The following is a 17,758-nucleotide window of genomic DNA, read 5'->3' on the forward strand; positions in this document are numbered from 1 at the left end:
GAACCTTGCTAGACATAATATATTTAAAAATTCAATTAGTCTTTCTGCTTCAAAACATGTTTCCTGATTGCCCACCTCTTATTACTACAGCTCCCGTTTTTCTCAATAACCCAAACTTGAAACTCTCAAAACATCTTTTACTTTTCTTTTTTCCAAGTCAGCCATATTACTATGTGGTTTGGATTCTCTCATTGAAATATTGCTCAAATTTAAGCTATACTATCACTTCTTCCTAACCAACTCCCAATATATGCTATATGCCAATGCCAATTTTCTTGTCATATAAGCCGTATTTTACTATATTAGCTCTTTGGTCAAAACCTTTAGTGCCTCTTCCATCACTGCCAACTTTATAAACCCTAAATAGTTAAATCTGATACTCAAGTTACTTTTTACTACCTTTGTTGTCCAAGTGGACTATTTGCCATGCCCTGTGCATGTCATACTTTCACCACCTCCACATTTTGCTATCACCATTTTCTTTGCATGAATTATCTTCCTCTAATAAACTTCAAGCAGATGAAATCCTGTTCATTATTCAAAATCCAACCCAAGAAGCTTTCCATGTTTGTCCCAGCCCAAAGCACTCATTGCCTCTATCCTTGAGCTCCTTTATACCCCCTTTTATTCTATCCTGTATTACCTACAGTAATCATGATTTGAGGTTAGTGGGAAGGCTGGCTCAACATTCTGTGGGATATACTTTTGAGTGCCTTCAGCACATTAGCATTGGAAAGAGTTTAGAAAACAGTTTAGAAAAATTATACTTTTCTTGGGAAAAATTATTTTGTAAACCATTAAGCCATAAAATTTACATATGTAAATAAGAAACAAAAAATTATTTGGCTATCAGAATCTTCATGAAAAGAATAACATCATATGAATTTCATTAAATTTGTATAATTAAAATATAAAAAAACAAACTGAAGTAGGATGATTAAAATATCAAGTTAATAGAAATAGAGTTGAATTTTGAAAGGTAAAATTCTGTAATGAAAATGGTTGCCTTGAAATTAAAATCAGCAGTACTGTCAGCATTGGACCCGGGCTGTTAACACTCAAGTCAGCAAAGCCTTGTGGTGGGTTATTTCACAAGTATAAATGCAGATGGAATGCCATATAGAATGACTTATTAAATATTTTAAAGCACCAGTACTAATAAGCAGTAAGAAATTCCCATATAAACTTCTTTATCTTATTTAACTTATCCTCACTGTATTTGTTTAGAAAATTAAGTTAATACTTTGTAAACAGAGACTGTCACATAATATTTGTATTGATACATAAGGCAATGCCTCACAAAGAGAAACTGCTTGATTGGTATTTATTCAGTGAATAAAATATGGAATATTATACTACATAATTGTGTTTACCTTTTTAAAAGAATTTTATAGCAAAATTTTTACATAAGATACTTTAATATAATTTTACTTAATATGTATATGAAACAAATATTTTATATTATATATATTATGTGAGTATACATATAATGTACTTATACTTCATATTTTATACATATACTGATTTAAATTTTCAGCAGAAAAATTTAGTGTATTTTCATTTCTTAGAACAAAATTTTGTCACATAATCATTTTGTATTCTTTTTTTAATAGGTAGTAAATATTCCTTCCAAATACATAGGATCAAAAGAGTAATAAAAATAAAAACTTTCCCTTTAGTTTTAAATTTTATATTTTAATTTTCTGAAATTGTTTCTCACTCTATAACTCTGAAGAATCACTTCTCATGTGCTGACATCTGAAGGTTTTCGAAAATAACCAACGATCACTGTATTTTATCCCAAGACTAGTATCAGTTACTCTTTTACAGCAAACATGCTATCTTTTTTGATTTTAGGGGTGTACATAAAGTAGGAGGGGAGAAAAAAGAGACCTGTATAGCAGCAAATGTCCTGCTACTTTAAGATATCCCCTTGGGTGACAGGAGTATGAGAAGAGAGAGGCTCGAAGCTTTGTCCTACCTCCAAGCTCTTGCTCCCTTAGCTCTTGCCTGAGTCTCTGTAAGGCCACAAAAAATTCTCTAGGCAAAACTTGATAAAGATTTTTCATTCCTGGTCTTTATGTACGATTAATGTATATTGATTTAAATTAAATGTCTACAGTATAAGGGTACGAAAGGATCCAATGATTGAATAACACTGAAGGAAATCATAGACTAGTGTGGGAGCCAGATACATAGCAGGAAGCATGAAACAATTGAGACTATCGTAAGAAATCAAGCAAAATTCTATGTTAGACTGTCGCATAATGAAAGAGAACTAATGTAAGAGAAATATTTCTAAAAATACCCTTTAACTCAATAGTACATAGCAATAAAAAGTAGATAAAGTCATTGAGAGTTGAGTCTACTGTGAATGCTCATTCACATAAAATACTTCCCGTTAACAACCATTATCATTTCAGAAACACCAAATTATTTCATCTTAATCATGGGCTTTGAAATCAGAATGATCTTGGTTTAAAACCTGTCTGCTCTTAACTTGTTATATGATGTTGAAAAGTGACTTAACCTCTCTGAGCCTTAGTTTCTTTACCTCACACAATTTTGTGAGGATTACATAAGATCATATGTGTAGAAAGCCTAGCTTGGCTACATTTAAATAAGCAAGTGTTTAATAAATGACTTTCTAATAGGCAGTCATATGAAAATCTTTAAATAAGAATTTAAGAAACTCTCTGAAAAAATTAAGAAAACTTTCATAATGCAAGTAACTCGATGTGGCTCTGTAAATTCATTTACCTTAAAGTGGAATATATATTAATGAAAAATTAAAATAACCCAATGTGATTTTTAATTTGCTTAATTTCTCAAGGAGGGTCAATAATGTGATGCCAATAACAATAACTCCTTATGATTGATCCGTGCATTACAAGTTCTCATATGTGTGATATTATGATACCACTGGTCCTTCCACTTAGATCAGTGGTTCTCAAATTTGGCTGCACATTTGAGTCACTTGGGAGGCTTTTTAGATGTGTAATACCTCAGTCTCAACACAAGAGATCCTGATTTTAAATTGTTCTGAGGTGGTTAGGTCATTTTTAAAGTTTCCCAGGTGATTCTAATGTACACTTAGTCTTGAGAACTACTCATTTAGATTCTCAAAAGAGCCTGATTTGCTCAAGTCATTTTTCTTTGTCCTTGTTCTGAAATTCTTCACTGTAAAATAAGAGTCAATGGACAAGGACATTGAGACTTTTTTGAGAAAGAAAGGCAGCATATCACAGTGATTAAGAACAAGGATTCTAGTACCACACTGCCTAGGTTTGAATTCTAGCTCCGTCACCAACTAGCAGTGTGATCTTGGGAGAGTTACGTAAGTCTTATGAATCTCAATTTGATCATCTGAAAATGGACATAATATTATTAGTGGCACTTACAGATGTTAGTATCCAATGAGTAAATGCATGTTCAGCACTTAAAACAATGAATGGCTGGCAAAACAGTAAGTGCTCTACAGGTCTTTTCCAATGATTAGGATGCCTACTGATAATTTGTATAACCAAAAGATAGGAGACTGTGTTCAAACATAATATTTTTTCTCTAGTCTGGGTGAGTTCTAGAATAAAAAGCACTGGTCATTTAATTACTAGAATTCTTCTGGACATATGACTGTAGACTATATAATATTATAATATAAAACTAACAGCAAGAAAATAAAGATGAAAAAAATTCTCTGATGAGTGGTTCTGGTGTTTACAGAAGTAACGTTACTAAAAATATTTTGTACTTCGTATAATTAATTAAGAATGGTAAAGGAAAAGCATTCTTTATAAAGGATTTTTATACTTAAAATTGACAAATTATAGGACTACAGAGGTAAATGACTCAAGAGTTCATTTCTTTAAAAAAGAATATACTAACATTAGAAAAAAAAGGACATTGATTTTAAACAAAAGTAATTGTAAAGTATGTCCAATACAAACATATTTCTCCCCTTACTGCTAAATCATTAAACCTGGGGAAAAATGACAAGATTGTGTTGCCAAAAATACATTCAACAGGTGTGTATGTAAATATAAAATCAGAGAAATTTAGTTTTCTGATGTGCATATTCTATTCCTGGTGACTAAGAAAGTATAACAATAAGAGTAGAATTCAGTTTAAACTTGTATAAGACTATATAAAAGCTGTTTTTCTAATAGTAAAATTCTTCTACAAATAATTTTTAACTCACCCGTTTGGAACGCAATTCACTGGTCAAAGGACTAGATTCTTCAGAGGTATTTTTATTCCCTGCTTTAAGTACATCAGGAGAAGGAACTATGAGTTTCATGTAAATTTCCTTTTTGGCTTGATTTACCAAAGATAAAGGTTTCACATTGGACACCAATCCCGTAGACTGTATTACACTTGTGTGTTTGTTCACAGATTCCTCCTTTGCCTGAGAGCTTTGGAAAATAAATGGAAGCTGCTGTGACAAAACCTGAGGCTGCTTCTGCTGGGATTGGAATGATGAGTGAGTCTGGGATTCAGACACAAGAGGTAATGGCTGGTGTATTCTTTTTTCCTGGGCTTTTTCAGTTGCTTTCTGTCCTTCTGCTTTTGGGTCTGAAACACCATGTAATAGCACCTGTAAATACAAATTAAAAGGCAACTTCTTAACGTCTATTAAAACAAAGAGCATCAAGCAGTAAAACATGGAGGAAAAAAAGGGTACTTAAAAAAGTGTTCCTAATGACTTATGATAGATATATAAAACTCACTAAAAAATACACAAAATGTTCCTTTAAAAATGTTTCACCACCTCTTTTTTCTTTCTTATGCAAAAGGAAGAACTAAAGGCAATGATTAACTTTAAACTTTATAGACTTTGAGAGTTAAGATAAGACAGTTAATTCCTAAATATGAATAATGTGTAGATATTGCCAATGAAATGATTTGTACCTACCTGGTTATTACTTTTATGTTGTGCTTCACTCTCTGAATCAGAATCATCATCTTCACTTTCTTCAATACTTTGATCTTCTTCTTCTTCATCTTCCTCTAGATCATCTGAATCACTACTACTAATGCCTTCACTTGATGTGTCTGATGATGTGCCTGAATCACTATCACTGTTGCTAGAACTTTCCATAGCTTTCTTCCTTGGTTTCTGGATAAAGACAAGATTTTTAACAAGACTTCTATTTTTGGAAAAAATTCAAGTTTCAGTAAGAGGTATGCTCTTTTAATTTTTAAATGATATTTTCAATCTCAAAACATTTTTCTAAAATGTCATTTTAGAAAAAAGTAAAAAGTCACATGTTTTAAGGGTATTTATTCAACCAACTGATCAAATTAACTTATCTGAAAGGAACTCTCCAGTAAAAAGTATAAACTCTGTCAATATGCTATACAATATTCTGTATAGAATATTGAAAACATCAATATAGTGTGTATATATGTACATATGTATACATATATACACACTCATATGACTGTCATGCTTCAAAATGTAGGACAGATTCAAAAGAGCAATTTATGATAAGGGTTACATACACTGATGTTCTACATTTAGCTTTTAGTCTTCTTTCTTTGTGCAAATAGTGAGTCAGTAGCCAAACACAGCTTTCTAGGTGCTGGACTCCAATGAAGTCTAAGATGAGTCTCTGCCTTCAAGAAACTTACATTCTAGTGGTGGTGGTGGTGGACTAGACAGAGATTAATTTCAAAGCAAATAATCCCATATAGTAAAAAGTACTGGAGAGAAGATAAAATAGGTAGAAAAAGGCTTAAGGGGCTGCTTTAATTAGGGTCAAGGAATTTAAGTTTTTTAATATTTCCACATCAAAAAGATAGAAAAATATGATAAAGAAGGAGATTAATTTCTGGAACATTTAAAATCCTATAGGACAATGAAAATCCAAAGCTGGAAAGGGACATTTGGTCGCATAAAAGGAAAGTTGTGTGTTTAAAGGACAGACAATGGTAGTGGATAAAAAGATGAAAAATAATGAGATGATTTATAACTAATAACTATATAACAATGAAAAAGTTAAAACTCTGCCAATAGGAAGACTAAAAAGGAGAAATGTCAAAATGACAGGGCAACAAGATTGAGTACAATCCCAAGTGACTTAGGAACATTTCTATAATGTTTGCTGGTAGATAAAATAGAGAACAAGATACAGAAAAATCAGCAATAAATTACAAAAGCAGCAAATTAGAAAAGTTGTGGCCTTAACAGAAATACAGCCTTTCATAACTACTGGGTTTGGGGAATAAAAGACAGTAATACACCTCTACAACAGGATGCCAGGTTGAAGCCGTAGTTACAGATTGCAAATCTATACTCTTTCCTTTGTGTCTTCTAAAATTTGATTTAAATCATATAAAATACATGAGCAAGGGGAGTCGCTCCTGTTATATTCTGCTTGCCATGGTACTGTGTTAACTGCTCCAAACTAGCAACTGTAATGCTTCCTCCACAGACACACCCTTCAATAAGCTAATATTTCCATCATTCCCTGAGCTATCTTCTTCCCTCACAGTAAAGCAGAAAGTGAATTAGAATAAAGGAAATCAAAGGATGAGAAAGACCAAAGTAGAGATTAAAGGGAAACAACAGTAATATAATAACATTAAGCCTATCATTTATTTGGCAGAGAAACCACTCCTTCTTTGCAACCAAAATCTGCTGTGAGTTTTCTAAGCATGTATAGCAAGACTATGAAAGTCATAAGGAATGTAAACTGAAGTTATCACTTTCAGATTTAGTAGAGGCTAAGTAAGGAAGGGAATGAGGGAGCTACCGTGATTCAGCAGAAAAAAATAAACTCCTATTTCAATGTCCAAGTCATCTGTGTAGTTTTAATTTAAAGGCAGCATGACAGATGGGTCCTACACTCCCCAAGAGTGGGTCTAGAGGTGCGGGTTCTAAAGCTTTCGGGAGCATAATATTCACCGCAGAAGTTGCTGCAACCAGCAGATTCCTGGGTCCCAATTCCGAACAAGGCACAGGGATCTGTATGAAACAAGCCCTTAATGTGATTCTGATGCAGGTGGTCTTTGCAGAGCATACTCTGACAGTGTGCAAAGGGTTTGTGTTTTATAAGGTAACAAATTTAGTACCCATGTTAAAACAAAAGTAGACATGAGTAGACAAGTCCAGGTATTAGAGAAAAAGAGAAAAATGAGTTTCAATATCACCAATTTCATCTCCTTGGTCCCTATTAACGTGTGCGGGGGGTGAGGGTGGTCCTTTTGCCTTCTCACAATTAGGTAGTCTGTCTTTTTTCTGTCATTTATACATTTTAAAAATGAGTCTTCTTAGGTTCATAAAAAAATGATCAAAGGAGAGTTTATTAATAATAAACTCTACCTCCCCAACCAATCTGGGAAAGCTTTTCAGAACCCTCTCCTTGAACTTTCATTTCACTGTATATTTCTTTCTTTCAATAGCAAAACAAATACATATTCAAGGCTATTATGTACCAGGCACAGTTGCTCTAGTCTCTGGGGATACAAGGGTGTGATAAACAGACAGCAACTCTGCTCTCATGGGAACAGGGAGAAGAGAATCAACAAACAATATAAATAAGGGTTTTTGAGTGATAAATACCATGACTAAAACAGGATAATTGAGTAGACAGTGTGTGCTGGACGAAGATTTAGATGTAGTTGTCAGGTAAGACTCTTCTGAGCTGAGACCTAAGTGGAGAGCAAGAGCCAGTCATGGAAAGATAAAAGGGCCTTTCAAGACAGGGGAAACAGCAAAGGCAAAAGCCATGAGCTGGAAACAAGTTTGACATGTTCAAAGAATGGAAAAGTCAGCTAGACCTGCTACAGCACAGAAACCTGGGAGAGAACAGTAGGAAATAAGGCTGGAAGGACCGGCAGGGGTGAGACCACACATGGTCTTATAGGCCATGGCAAGGATTTTATTCTTGGTGGGATAGGAAACTATTAGACAGAGTGATAACATAGGATGTTCTAAAACGATAAAAAACCACTTATGTTTTTAAAAGACTGTTACGGCTGCTGCGGTAACAATAATTTGTATGGCAGCAGGAGTGGAACTTAACCTTGAACTGTCTTATTTTTTTCTCAACAGGCTGTATGTTAGTGTATTTTAGTTTGTGTTGACTTACTTCAATTGTTTAATTTAAAATACTTATATTTATTCTAAATATACATGTAGACTATGTGAGGGAACTGGACTTAATCAATGATTTTCAATGAGTACTACTGAGATAAGTAACCCTGCCTCCCAGGAGGGATGATCAAAATCAGCTGAAGAACATTTTTCAAACTACACATGAAAAGGGCTGATGAAGCAATTTTTTTTAAAGTTTTAAAACTGAAAAACATTGGGTAAAAAAAGTATAGGATTTTCTTCTTCAGTTTCAACTCCCTTCATCTTCATTTAACAACCTACTAACACAAATTCATCCCAGACCATGAATTATCCAAAGATACTCTTCTGAAATCTTAAGTTCTAGTATCCCTCACATTGATAGTCAATCTCTCTCTAGTGTTACTTCTATGTAGATGTAAATCAACACCCCTATGGTACCTGGAATTTCTTTCTTTATATCATTAAAGAGGTACCTCTGCAAGTTTTTAATACCTGCTCCTGGAAATATTTTCTACTTTAAAAGCACCAATTTCGTTTAGGAATGTCAATACTGATTCCTTACTAGAACTAAGGACACGATCTGTTTCATATCCATTCCTCCAAAGTCTTGCCTTGTACCTTACGGAGGCACTAGAGGTACTAGATGTTACTAGATTTAGCACTACTTCTAAGAGGTAGGATAGTGTAAGGTTTAAAAACATGGACGCTTAACTTTTAGAAATATATAGAGATATAAATATATTCCATGATACAATGTCTACAACCTGCTTCAAAGTACCATGGGAGCAAGGAGTGGGTGGTGTTTTCAGACAGCGTCTGGCGTGCAGAGAAGCTGGAAGTAGTACAGAGACAGGTCTTTGGAGCTCATACTAATGGGAATGCCCTTGAAACAAATCATAAGGGAAAAGAGTAAAGAGCAGTTGAAGAGGAACAGGTGGAAAGTGTGACCCTAAAACCTGTGTCCCTGGAAGGAAACAACCAAGTCTTTTATCACATTTGCTCAAGTGCTCAGTGGGGTGGCTTGAAGAGGAAAGTAAATGTTTGTCTTGGGGCCTAAATAGAGTCCTGTTGAGTTTTTGTGATGGGTATCATTAGGCTTTGAGGCTTCACCAGATGACCTTCCCCCAGACCCTCATATGTCTTGCTATGTGCTGGAAATCATTTATCTTCTGTTGAGAGGGAATTGAAAGATCTAGAGGAAGTATTTCTATAAAATACGCTGGGCAAAAGGAAAGAAACCTTTATTTGTTTAGTTGATCTTGGAAAATATATGGAGCTCAATGCTGTCTTGAGAAAGGACAAAGAAAAATTTGATAAAATAGTTCCTTGGGGTTAAAAATTGGAGCCTGGGAGGCATGTTGTTCAGATTTAAAGTTCAGATCAGTGCTATTTGCAATCAGTGACTACTCATACCTTGCACTTGCTATGGTGGGTCACAAGCTTTTCAATTCCCTTATTATTACAGCTGAGGTAATGGAGAAAGTGGTATTACAGGATCACAAACTTTTGACTCTCTCCCCCCAGAAAAATCAGGCCCTGAAAGTGGTTTTTATAAAATGTAGACGAAAAGACATTGCTCTAGTTATTATCTTTGTTTCCGAAATGTTTGCAGTTGATGCTAAGGCTTTAACTCAGAATAAACCAAGACTTCTCTCTCAAGAAGAAATTACCAATGGGAGCAGACCAAATTCACCAATACAGGTGCACTTACTAGAAATTCTGGATATAATGTGTTAGTTCCTGTAGCTGGAGGTATCTCAGCTTACTTGGTTGGATGAATGAAATCTGGACACAGTGGTGAACTATATTTAGTAAAGCTGAAATGTCACAGCTTCCCTGGCATGATGTGGAACAGGAAATCCAAAGGCTTAGAGTGACCAGAATATTGCAGTGAATTTACCATGTGCAATCTGCATACCCACCCTACTCCTGATACTGCTTCTATAGCAGACAAGGTCTAGTCAGGAGGCAGAAACCACATTATCAATTTGAACAGGGAAATTTTGTCATAAAGAAGCAACAACTAGTAACAGAATATGAACTACTAAGAGGGAAAGAGACCTGTAAAGAATACTGGAATAGCCGATGTAGGGAAGAGCCACTTCCTGTACGGCTGAGGTAGAGTACTAAAATAAACTTGGAAGAGGGTCTTTCTTCTCCAACCCCTCATTCACCCAAGGCTGAGCTTCAGACTTTGTTGGAAAGGATGTGGCTGCTGCCCACTGGACGGCAGAGAAGCTCACTGAGGTATCACAGATCAAGGCTGGTACACAGGAGACACCACCTGCTGGAGTGCCAGAAAAACTTGCTGGGAATCTGCTATCAGGGGTGACAGTAAAATTAGCTAGAAAGCCAACCACTGGCATCCCAGCAAAACTCACTAATAAGCTGCCTGCTGGGATGTCAGTGAAACTCACTAGACGGTATACACTACTGGGTCTCCTGAACACAACTGGCAGAGCAGCCGCCAGCTGGTGAGGAAGCCACCCACTGGCAGCCACAGCATAAGACCAAGAAGAAAACACTTGAACCAGGAACAGAAGCCTTTTCCTCTTCCAGTGTGTCTCCAGGACCCTCTACTGACAAGGTCTAACATAGTGCCAACTGGCAAAGGAGAATTCAGCTGGGGTTATGATGAAATATCATTGGCCATGAGATGGTAACTGTTGAAACTGAATAATGGGTACACAGGATTATTATGCTATTCTGTCTTCTGTGTGTATTTGAAATTTTCCATAATGAAAGGTTTTTTGTTTTTGTTTTCCTAAAGCATGGGCTCTGGAGTCAACCTGCCTGACTTTGAATCCTGACCACTTAATGGCCAACTATTTGGGGGCTCTTTTTCCCAGTTTATAATAATAGTACCTACCTCAGTAGGGGTATAAGGAGGATTGAAATAGATATTATATGCAAAGCAATTACAGCAGAACTGGCCTGTGTTAAGTTCTCAATAAATCATATCTATGACTACTATTTGTATTATTTATACTGGTGCTGACAGTTTTAATTTTTTAGATGCATAATACTAAAACCACCCCACAAAAATGAATATCTATAAAAATAGGAGTTGATAATTCATAAAAAGTTATTCCATAGATTCAGGTGGTTTGATCTTTAGAGTACTTGTATCGATCTGTTATATACTTGTGCCTCAAAGAACAACTTACCTTATCTTTGATTTTGTCAGCTCTAGCATCCAAAGGCTGGGTTTTGTTTTGTTCCTGACTACATTTTCGATTTCCTCCACCTGAGCTTATACTTTTAGTTTGTCCCACAGAACTTGAAGCAGTAGTGGATAGTACAGATGTGTTGATACCAGATACAGACGATGTATTGTTTCCATTTATTGACCCATTTACACCTTGAAAGTAAAAATAAATATGTTTATGCAAGAGAATGTTATTCAGCCATAAAAAGGAATGAAGTAATGACATATGCCACAATGTGGATGACTCTTGAAAACATTATGCTAAGTGAAAGAAGCCAGACACAAATTGTATGATTCCATCTATATGAGATATTCACAGCAGGTAAATCTATAGAGATAGAGTGCAAGCTAGTGGTTGCCAGGGACTGGGAGAGGGAATAATGGGGAGAAACTGGTTAACGGGTATGGTTTCCTTTCGGGGTGATGAAAAGGTTTTGAAACTAGATAGAGGTGGTGGTTGTACAACACTATGAATGCATTACATGTCACTGGATTGTTCAGTTTAAAATGGTTAAGTTTACATTTATGTGAATTTCACTTCATTTAAAAAATTTTTAGAAAGATAATTAAATGCGAGTATTCCCCGTTTCAGAGCAAACTCCCCAAACACTTACTTAAGTGAAAAGAAAGGTAATAATAAACCATCTAAAGTGCTATTATAATTTGCAAATGTATTCTAACAACAGTTATCAACTATGAAATATTAATGACAATTTAAAAGAAAAAAGGCGTACTAACACATTAGTTTTAATTAATTTAATGCTTAATTACAGAAAAAGTAATATATTTTATTGAGTGAACATGAAGGAGGTAATGAGATACAGAGGAAAAAGCAGTGGAGTTGGGAGTTAGAAAACCTGGGTTAAATTCTGCTATGCAATGTCAACATGTAAACAGTACTTCCTTGAATAACTTATTTAACCTTAGCTGCAAAATGACAATGCTTCCAATCTCAAAGAGTTATTATAAGTATTAAGCAAGACAATGTGAAAGTGTCTCGCACAATGCCCCATAATTGTTACTAAATCTGAACCCTATTAAAATAGGTATTGAAATGGAGGATTTGTAGTACTTCACTTAAAGTTAACATGGATACCTTTTTCAGGACCATTTCGATGACTTTTTCCCAAAGCCCTTGAATGGAATGAAGAAGAATCATGATTCTGGGCTGGAGGAGCAAACAGTGGTGGAATTCCCAGTAATGGTGGAAGGAAGGTTGCCCCTGCACGCGTATGAACATCTGTTGTTCGCCACCATTCTGCACCTCAAAGCCAAACACCAAACAAGCAAAAATATTTGAATTAACTTTCTAGCTAATTTCACAGTGTTTTTTATATTTAATTCCTGAAAAAAATTTCCAGTTTCATCTTGGAACAGAATTGCTGAATTACACATAGTTCTGATCATCTTTCTAATTATAAGACAGCTGATTAGAAGTTATACACTCATCATTCTGCTCATTAAGACAGTATCCAAGGATCTTCACTTAGCAGCTTCCTTGAGTTCAAATTTATGAAGAACAAAAGTAGTCTATGGTTTTAAAAATAAAATGGGAAACCTGGAATATTAAAGAACTATTTGACTCTTTGATGACTTACATCATAATTTTTCTAAATCAGTAAAGAAACAGAATATTTAAGACTATTTTAAGCTACTATAAAACCTTAGAATTTAAGGTTACCATCTACAACTTATGTTAAGAATTTCCTTAAATTACATATAATATAAAGCTGGCTTTGATAAATCAGGTGGTTTAAATAATAATGCAAAGACCACTGTAATCCAGCATATCTCAAATGCATTTATGGAAGAAAACATCCTATACTCAAACAAACCAATAGAGGTAGCAAAATCAGTAAGCCTTTTTTTGGGGGGGGGGGTCTAAACAATGAAAAGTGCTTCAAAGAAGATTTTTAAAACAAGTTAAGTCACATTAAAGTATAAAAGATTTATAAAGTTTCTCCCCTTAAAGTTAATGAAGAAAGCCTGCATTTTATTTATACTTCCTCTCATAAATTACAGACAATGTTTTATCAATGTAAAATGACTAAATGGTAGAAAATCATCAAATGCAATTTAGATATTCAAACAGTGACTTTTAGTTAAAACTTTTAGAAAAGGAGGGAGGACAAATTTTATAGAATACATTATTTAGGGAAGGGTGAAGATCAAGAAGAAATTTGAAATAACCCAATGGACAGTCTTGTATTGCCCCATGTAAAATCTCAGGAAGAATATTTTCCAATTGGCTAACCAGCTAGATTACCAAATCAGTTATTACCTTTCAGGCTAATCTTCCAAGAGATATAGGATACTTTTCATTGACTTGATAACCACGAAAAAATTAGAGGAAAAACCCCAATAATATAGTATGGGAAAAATTCAATATTGTCAGTGTACTGTATTATATGATCTTTAAAGCTTTTCTAGGAATATCTCTTTATTAAAAATAGGATGTTAAGTGATGTGCACCTTCATTAGCTAAAGACAAAAGTTTAGCTTAAAAAAAAGTGAAATGTTCATGGTAACTGACATTCTGAAAGGTCTAAAAAACAGTATAAGCAGAAAACTGCAAAAGCTATTCTTCTGCGCTGCAGGAAGGCACTGCCAGTGAAATGACACCAATGTATATTCAGCAGTGGCTGAATGATGGGAACTGAACCAAGAATAACTATACAAAACCATAAATCATTTACCTACTGTTTAGATGAAAGAACTGTATGTAGATAGGAAGAAAAACTATGTATTTGCGGCTTATATTAGCACAGCTGGAATCTGTTGTTATTTATAGGTTTGAAAACTAGGTCCTACATAGCTGATAAAAAAGGAAATTTCAGTTTCCTGAAATATTCATATTATTTAAAGTAGAGTCTATAATTAAAGCATTACAGTTGAACATTCAGACTTTGTAAACAACCAACAAATCGGTAAGGCAGTCAAAGTGTAATAAGACTCAAATATTTTAGACATAATCAAACTCAGAAAAAACATAAAAATGTACTTAGAAGGTCAATGGTAAATAAGCACACAATAGGCATCAGAAAAAAAACACAACTGGAAAATGTGTACGTTATAAATAAGGTGACACCATGAGTAAAAATACAAGTAAATAAGATCAATTAAATAAAAAGATGAAAACGGTAGCGCTTCTGATCACAAGCTTCACAAATGTCTAATAATTCATGGGAAATAACAGAATTTTTGTTAAGTGATGAGCTTATTTCTCTTCCAAATTAAAAAAAATAAAAATCCAAAATTTAGTCGCTCACAAACTAGCTTGTTGATAAAATGAAATATACAAAATAAGAATCACATAAACCAGCACATGATGAATTTCTAAATGCATTCAAGGGCAGTAACTGCATGGTAACAACATTAATCATATTCAACTGAAAGATTCTAATATTTCAGAGGATATACTGAATCTCAATTTGAACCTAGAAGACAGCAGAATTTAAAAATCTTTCATACCTGATAGAGCCAGATACTTCATGAAAATTCACGGTAATATAAAAATATAATGATTAAAAACTGTAAATGTTTTAAAAGAACTTACCGTGAAATACTATTTCAATATAAAAAACTTTACTATACTAATATCCATTAAGTGATTTGCATGTGTTGATTTAGTTATCTGAAATGTAGACAAATTTAGAAGTGGATAATATTTAAAAATAAACTATTTCTCATTTAAAATTCCTAGTAATTTCTTCCTGTGTGTCTTCATTTATTTAGTAGGTGATTTAAAAACTTTGGCATTTTGGTTACCCTTTTGAATAAAACTAATTATAGAAAATTTAAATTTAAGTTATACAAAATGTACAACTTAAACAAATGAGGCCTCTAAAACAAGGCATAGTCTCTGTTCACTTGGCAAAAAAGTATGCTTATACAGGCATACTTTTACCACTAAAGACTCTGTCTTGTAATTGTCTGTTTATATATCTCCTAAAAACTATAAGCAACATAACATATACTATGTTAGTATATTCCTCAGTGCTTGGCCTACTGCAAAGAACATAGTAGATGCTCTTATAGCATAGTAGATGCTATAAGAAATGAATGGGTGAATAGTTTATGTAGGCAAGGGAAGTTATCAAATTTTTTTCTATACAGTGGAAGTATCAACATTATTGAAGTTGAGATAAGTAACTCTTTACACCAGTTAACCATGTTTTCAGTGCAGAAGATATTTGATTTTAATTATACAATAATTACATTGTGGTTTAGAAATGCTCAAAAGTAATTAATACTTTATATATCAAACTATATCAAATATAATAAACTATGATAAAACAATTTAAAAAATTTAAGGTACTAGCAACTCTCTATATTACTATTATCTATTTTAATTTTTTATTCAGCAATCCTATATTTCAGCAAATACCTATTGAATACTCATCTTGCTAAGCAACCATGCTCAAAACTGACTGAAATAAATTCCTATTAGTATTTTTAAAGCAAATGTCAAGACTTAGTTTAAGACTTTGTTTTAACTTTCTAGCCACATTACTATCTCCTCTCTGAATTAAAGAAATAATATGACTCAAGAAATAGTACTTGAAATATATACTTAACCATCTTTCCATTCTACATATATAATTCAAACATGATACTTGTTTCCTTTTAAAGAAACACTTGACAAGAGAAAAAACAATGATGGCTACCAATTACATACTAATTAGGTGTGCTAAACACTGCCTTCAGCACTGAACATGGCTTATCTCCTTTAATCTTCACAAGAACCCTAAGAGGCAGATACTATTATTATTATTGTTATTGTTATTGTTATTCTCATTTTTCAGATGAGAAAACTGAGGCTGAGAGGTCAGGTTACTTGTTCAATCAAGGTCACACAGCTAAAAGGTAACAAAGCCAGATTTAAATTCAGATCTATTTGTCTCTGAATTATGCTCTAATTTTTAAACTACTTTCTATAACAGTAAATCATGCATCCTTAACTAAAATTTATTAAGGTAAAGTTAATCACTGGAAACACATACAAGTTTAGACTTTCAAAATAATATAACAAGAGAAATTACAGCATGTTTGCTTAAGTTAAGCTTTAATTGGTGTCTTACTGAACTCCTGAATCCTCATAATCTGTAGAATTTGGGATAATTCTGGTCTTCCTGCCACGCAAGTGGTGCAAATCTATGGTTGTTTTAATGAAATATGAAAAAAATAGAAATTTAAGAGCCAAGCTCATCTTACTTATAAATGCAGAGAAATGAGAACTCAAAATAAAAGTATATTCATTATAAGAACTGGACCCTAGTTTTCCACTGTAAGTTAAATATTTTTTTAAAATATCAAATAAAGCTGAGAATAATTAATCAAACTCTATACTTCCCATACATATACTTTTCTACTTCAATAAAAAGTATGAGAAAAACCTGGCCTAATTACTCACTTTTGTGGCAGATGCCTATTTTTCTAGCTTAACACTTGAATACCTAGTCAGTTGTGCTGCCACCTAGCACACATAGTGTGTTTTATTTTTTTGCACAGGATAAAAAGGACTGAGTTAATTCTTGCACAAGAGCTTTAATATACCAGGCATACTACTATTCTTTTTGTTCAAGTTAATTACCAAACTACTGCTTGAACATTTTCAAGCTTTCCTCCTTTCCTTGAACACTGTTTGTAACAGATGTTTACCTGGAAAAGACGCTAGTTGGGGATGTGCAGCTAAGGCTGTGGGTGTACCAAGTGTCCCCAAACCACCAAATTCTGAATGCCCTGAGCTGGCTGAATGCAGACCAAAGACTGGGTGGCTGACCACTGGGAAGGCACTCGACACTGTGGACAGGTTAAACAGGTGATCCCCAGCTGCTCTGAATAAATGTCCTGGGAGGGAAAAAAACACACTTAAAGTTGTACTAGAAAAACAGATGAGATTTATCTGATTTCAGCGTTCATAGTGGGTTAAAATTTGTAATAGTTTATCTATTAAATTTTTATTATACCTTTTTCCTTTTGCATTTCTGTTCTTCAAACGCTGCAGAATGTTTCTAGAAACATGAAAGTACTCTAAAAATAATTAAAACGAATGGTATAACCTTATTTACTTTGAATTTTGAGATTTGAGAACGATGTTTTAAGTACATAATTTTCACTAACTGTAAAGTTTGACCTGCTGAAGTGAGGCAAACTTTCTGCTAATACATGCACATTAATATTTTACCAAAACTTTTTACTCATAAGAAGGAAGATAAAAACATCTAATTAATACGAAGTTGAAAATCAATAAAATAAATCCAGAATCTGTCACCAATTCATTACTCAAACTGTCATACACTCTAGGCAAAGAGTTCCTAGTTTCCATGTGCCAGAATTGAAGCTATGTTCTCCATCCAACATCTTTTAGGTGAGGAGAGTTGATACCAAAAATGGATTATATTCTAGCCTAATAAGGCAATATATCCGACAGCATAAAGATTTAATAAATAAACTTACTAATTTATTTC

At 33.8% G+C, this 17,758-nt stretch overlaps 1 protein-coding gene across 17 annotated transcripts in view; it reads right to left on the reverse strand.

The window, feature by feature from the left end:
- Nucleotides 1–17,758, reverse strand: part of BAZ2B (bromodomain adjacent to zinc finger domain 2B) — a 390,549-nt gene that overhangs the window by 91,771 nt on the left and 281,020 nt on the right. For 13 of the 17 annotated variants that reach the window (XM_061184127.1, XM_061184260.1, XM_061184252.1 and 10 more), the window contains 5 exons: nucleotides 16,950–17,138; nucleotides 12,385–12,552; nucleotides 11,248–11,441; nucleotides 4,913–5,116; nucleotides 4,199–4,594 (listed from right to left, as the gene is read on the reverse strand). In XM_061184127.1, the coding sequence (XP_061040110.1) occupies nucleotides 4,199–4,594; nucleotides 4,913–5,116; nucleotides 11,248–11,441; nucleotides 12,385–12,552; nucleotides 16,950–17,138 (1,151 nt within the window). The remainder of the gene's footprint in view (nucleotides 1–4,198; nucleotides 4,595–4,912; nucleotides 5,117–11,247; nucleotides 11,442–12,384; nucleotides 12,553–16,949; nucleotides 17,139–17,758) is intronic. The other 4 variants (XM_061184246.1, XM_061184163.1, XM_061184227.1 and 1 more) reach the window with 3 other exon arrangements.

The sequence above is a fragment of the Eubalaena glacialis genome, chromosome 1 (genome assembly GCF_028564815.1).
Source record: "Eubalaena glacialis isolate mEubGla1 chromosome 1, mEubGla1.1.hap2.+ XY, whole genome shotgun sequence".
In the NCBI taxonomy this organism is placed as follows: domain Eukaryota; kingdom Metazoa; phylum Chordata; class Mammalia; order Artiodactyla; family Balaenidae; genus Eubalaena; species Eubalaena glacialis.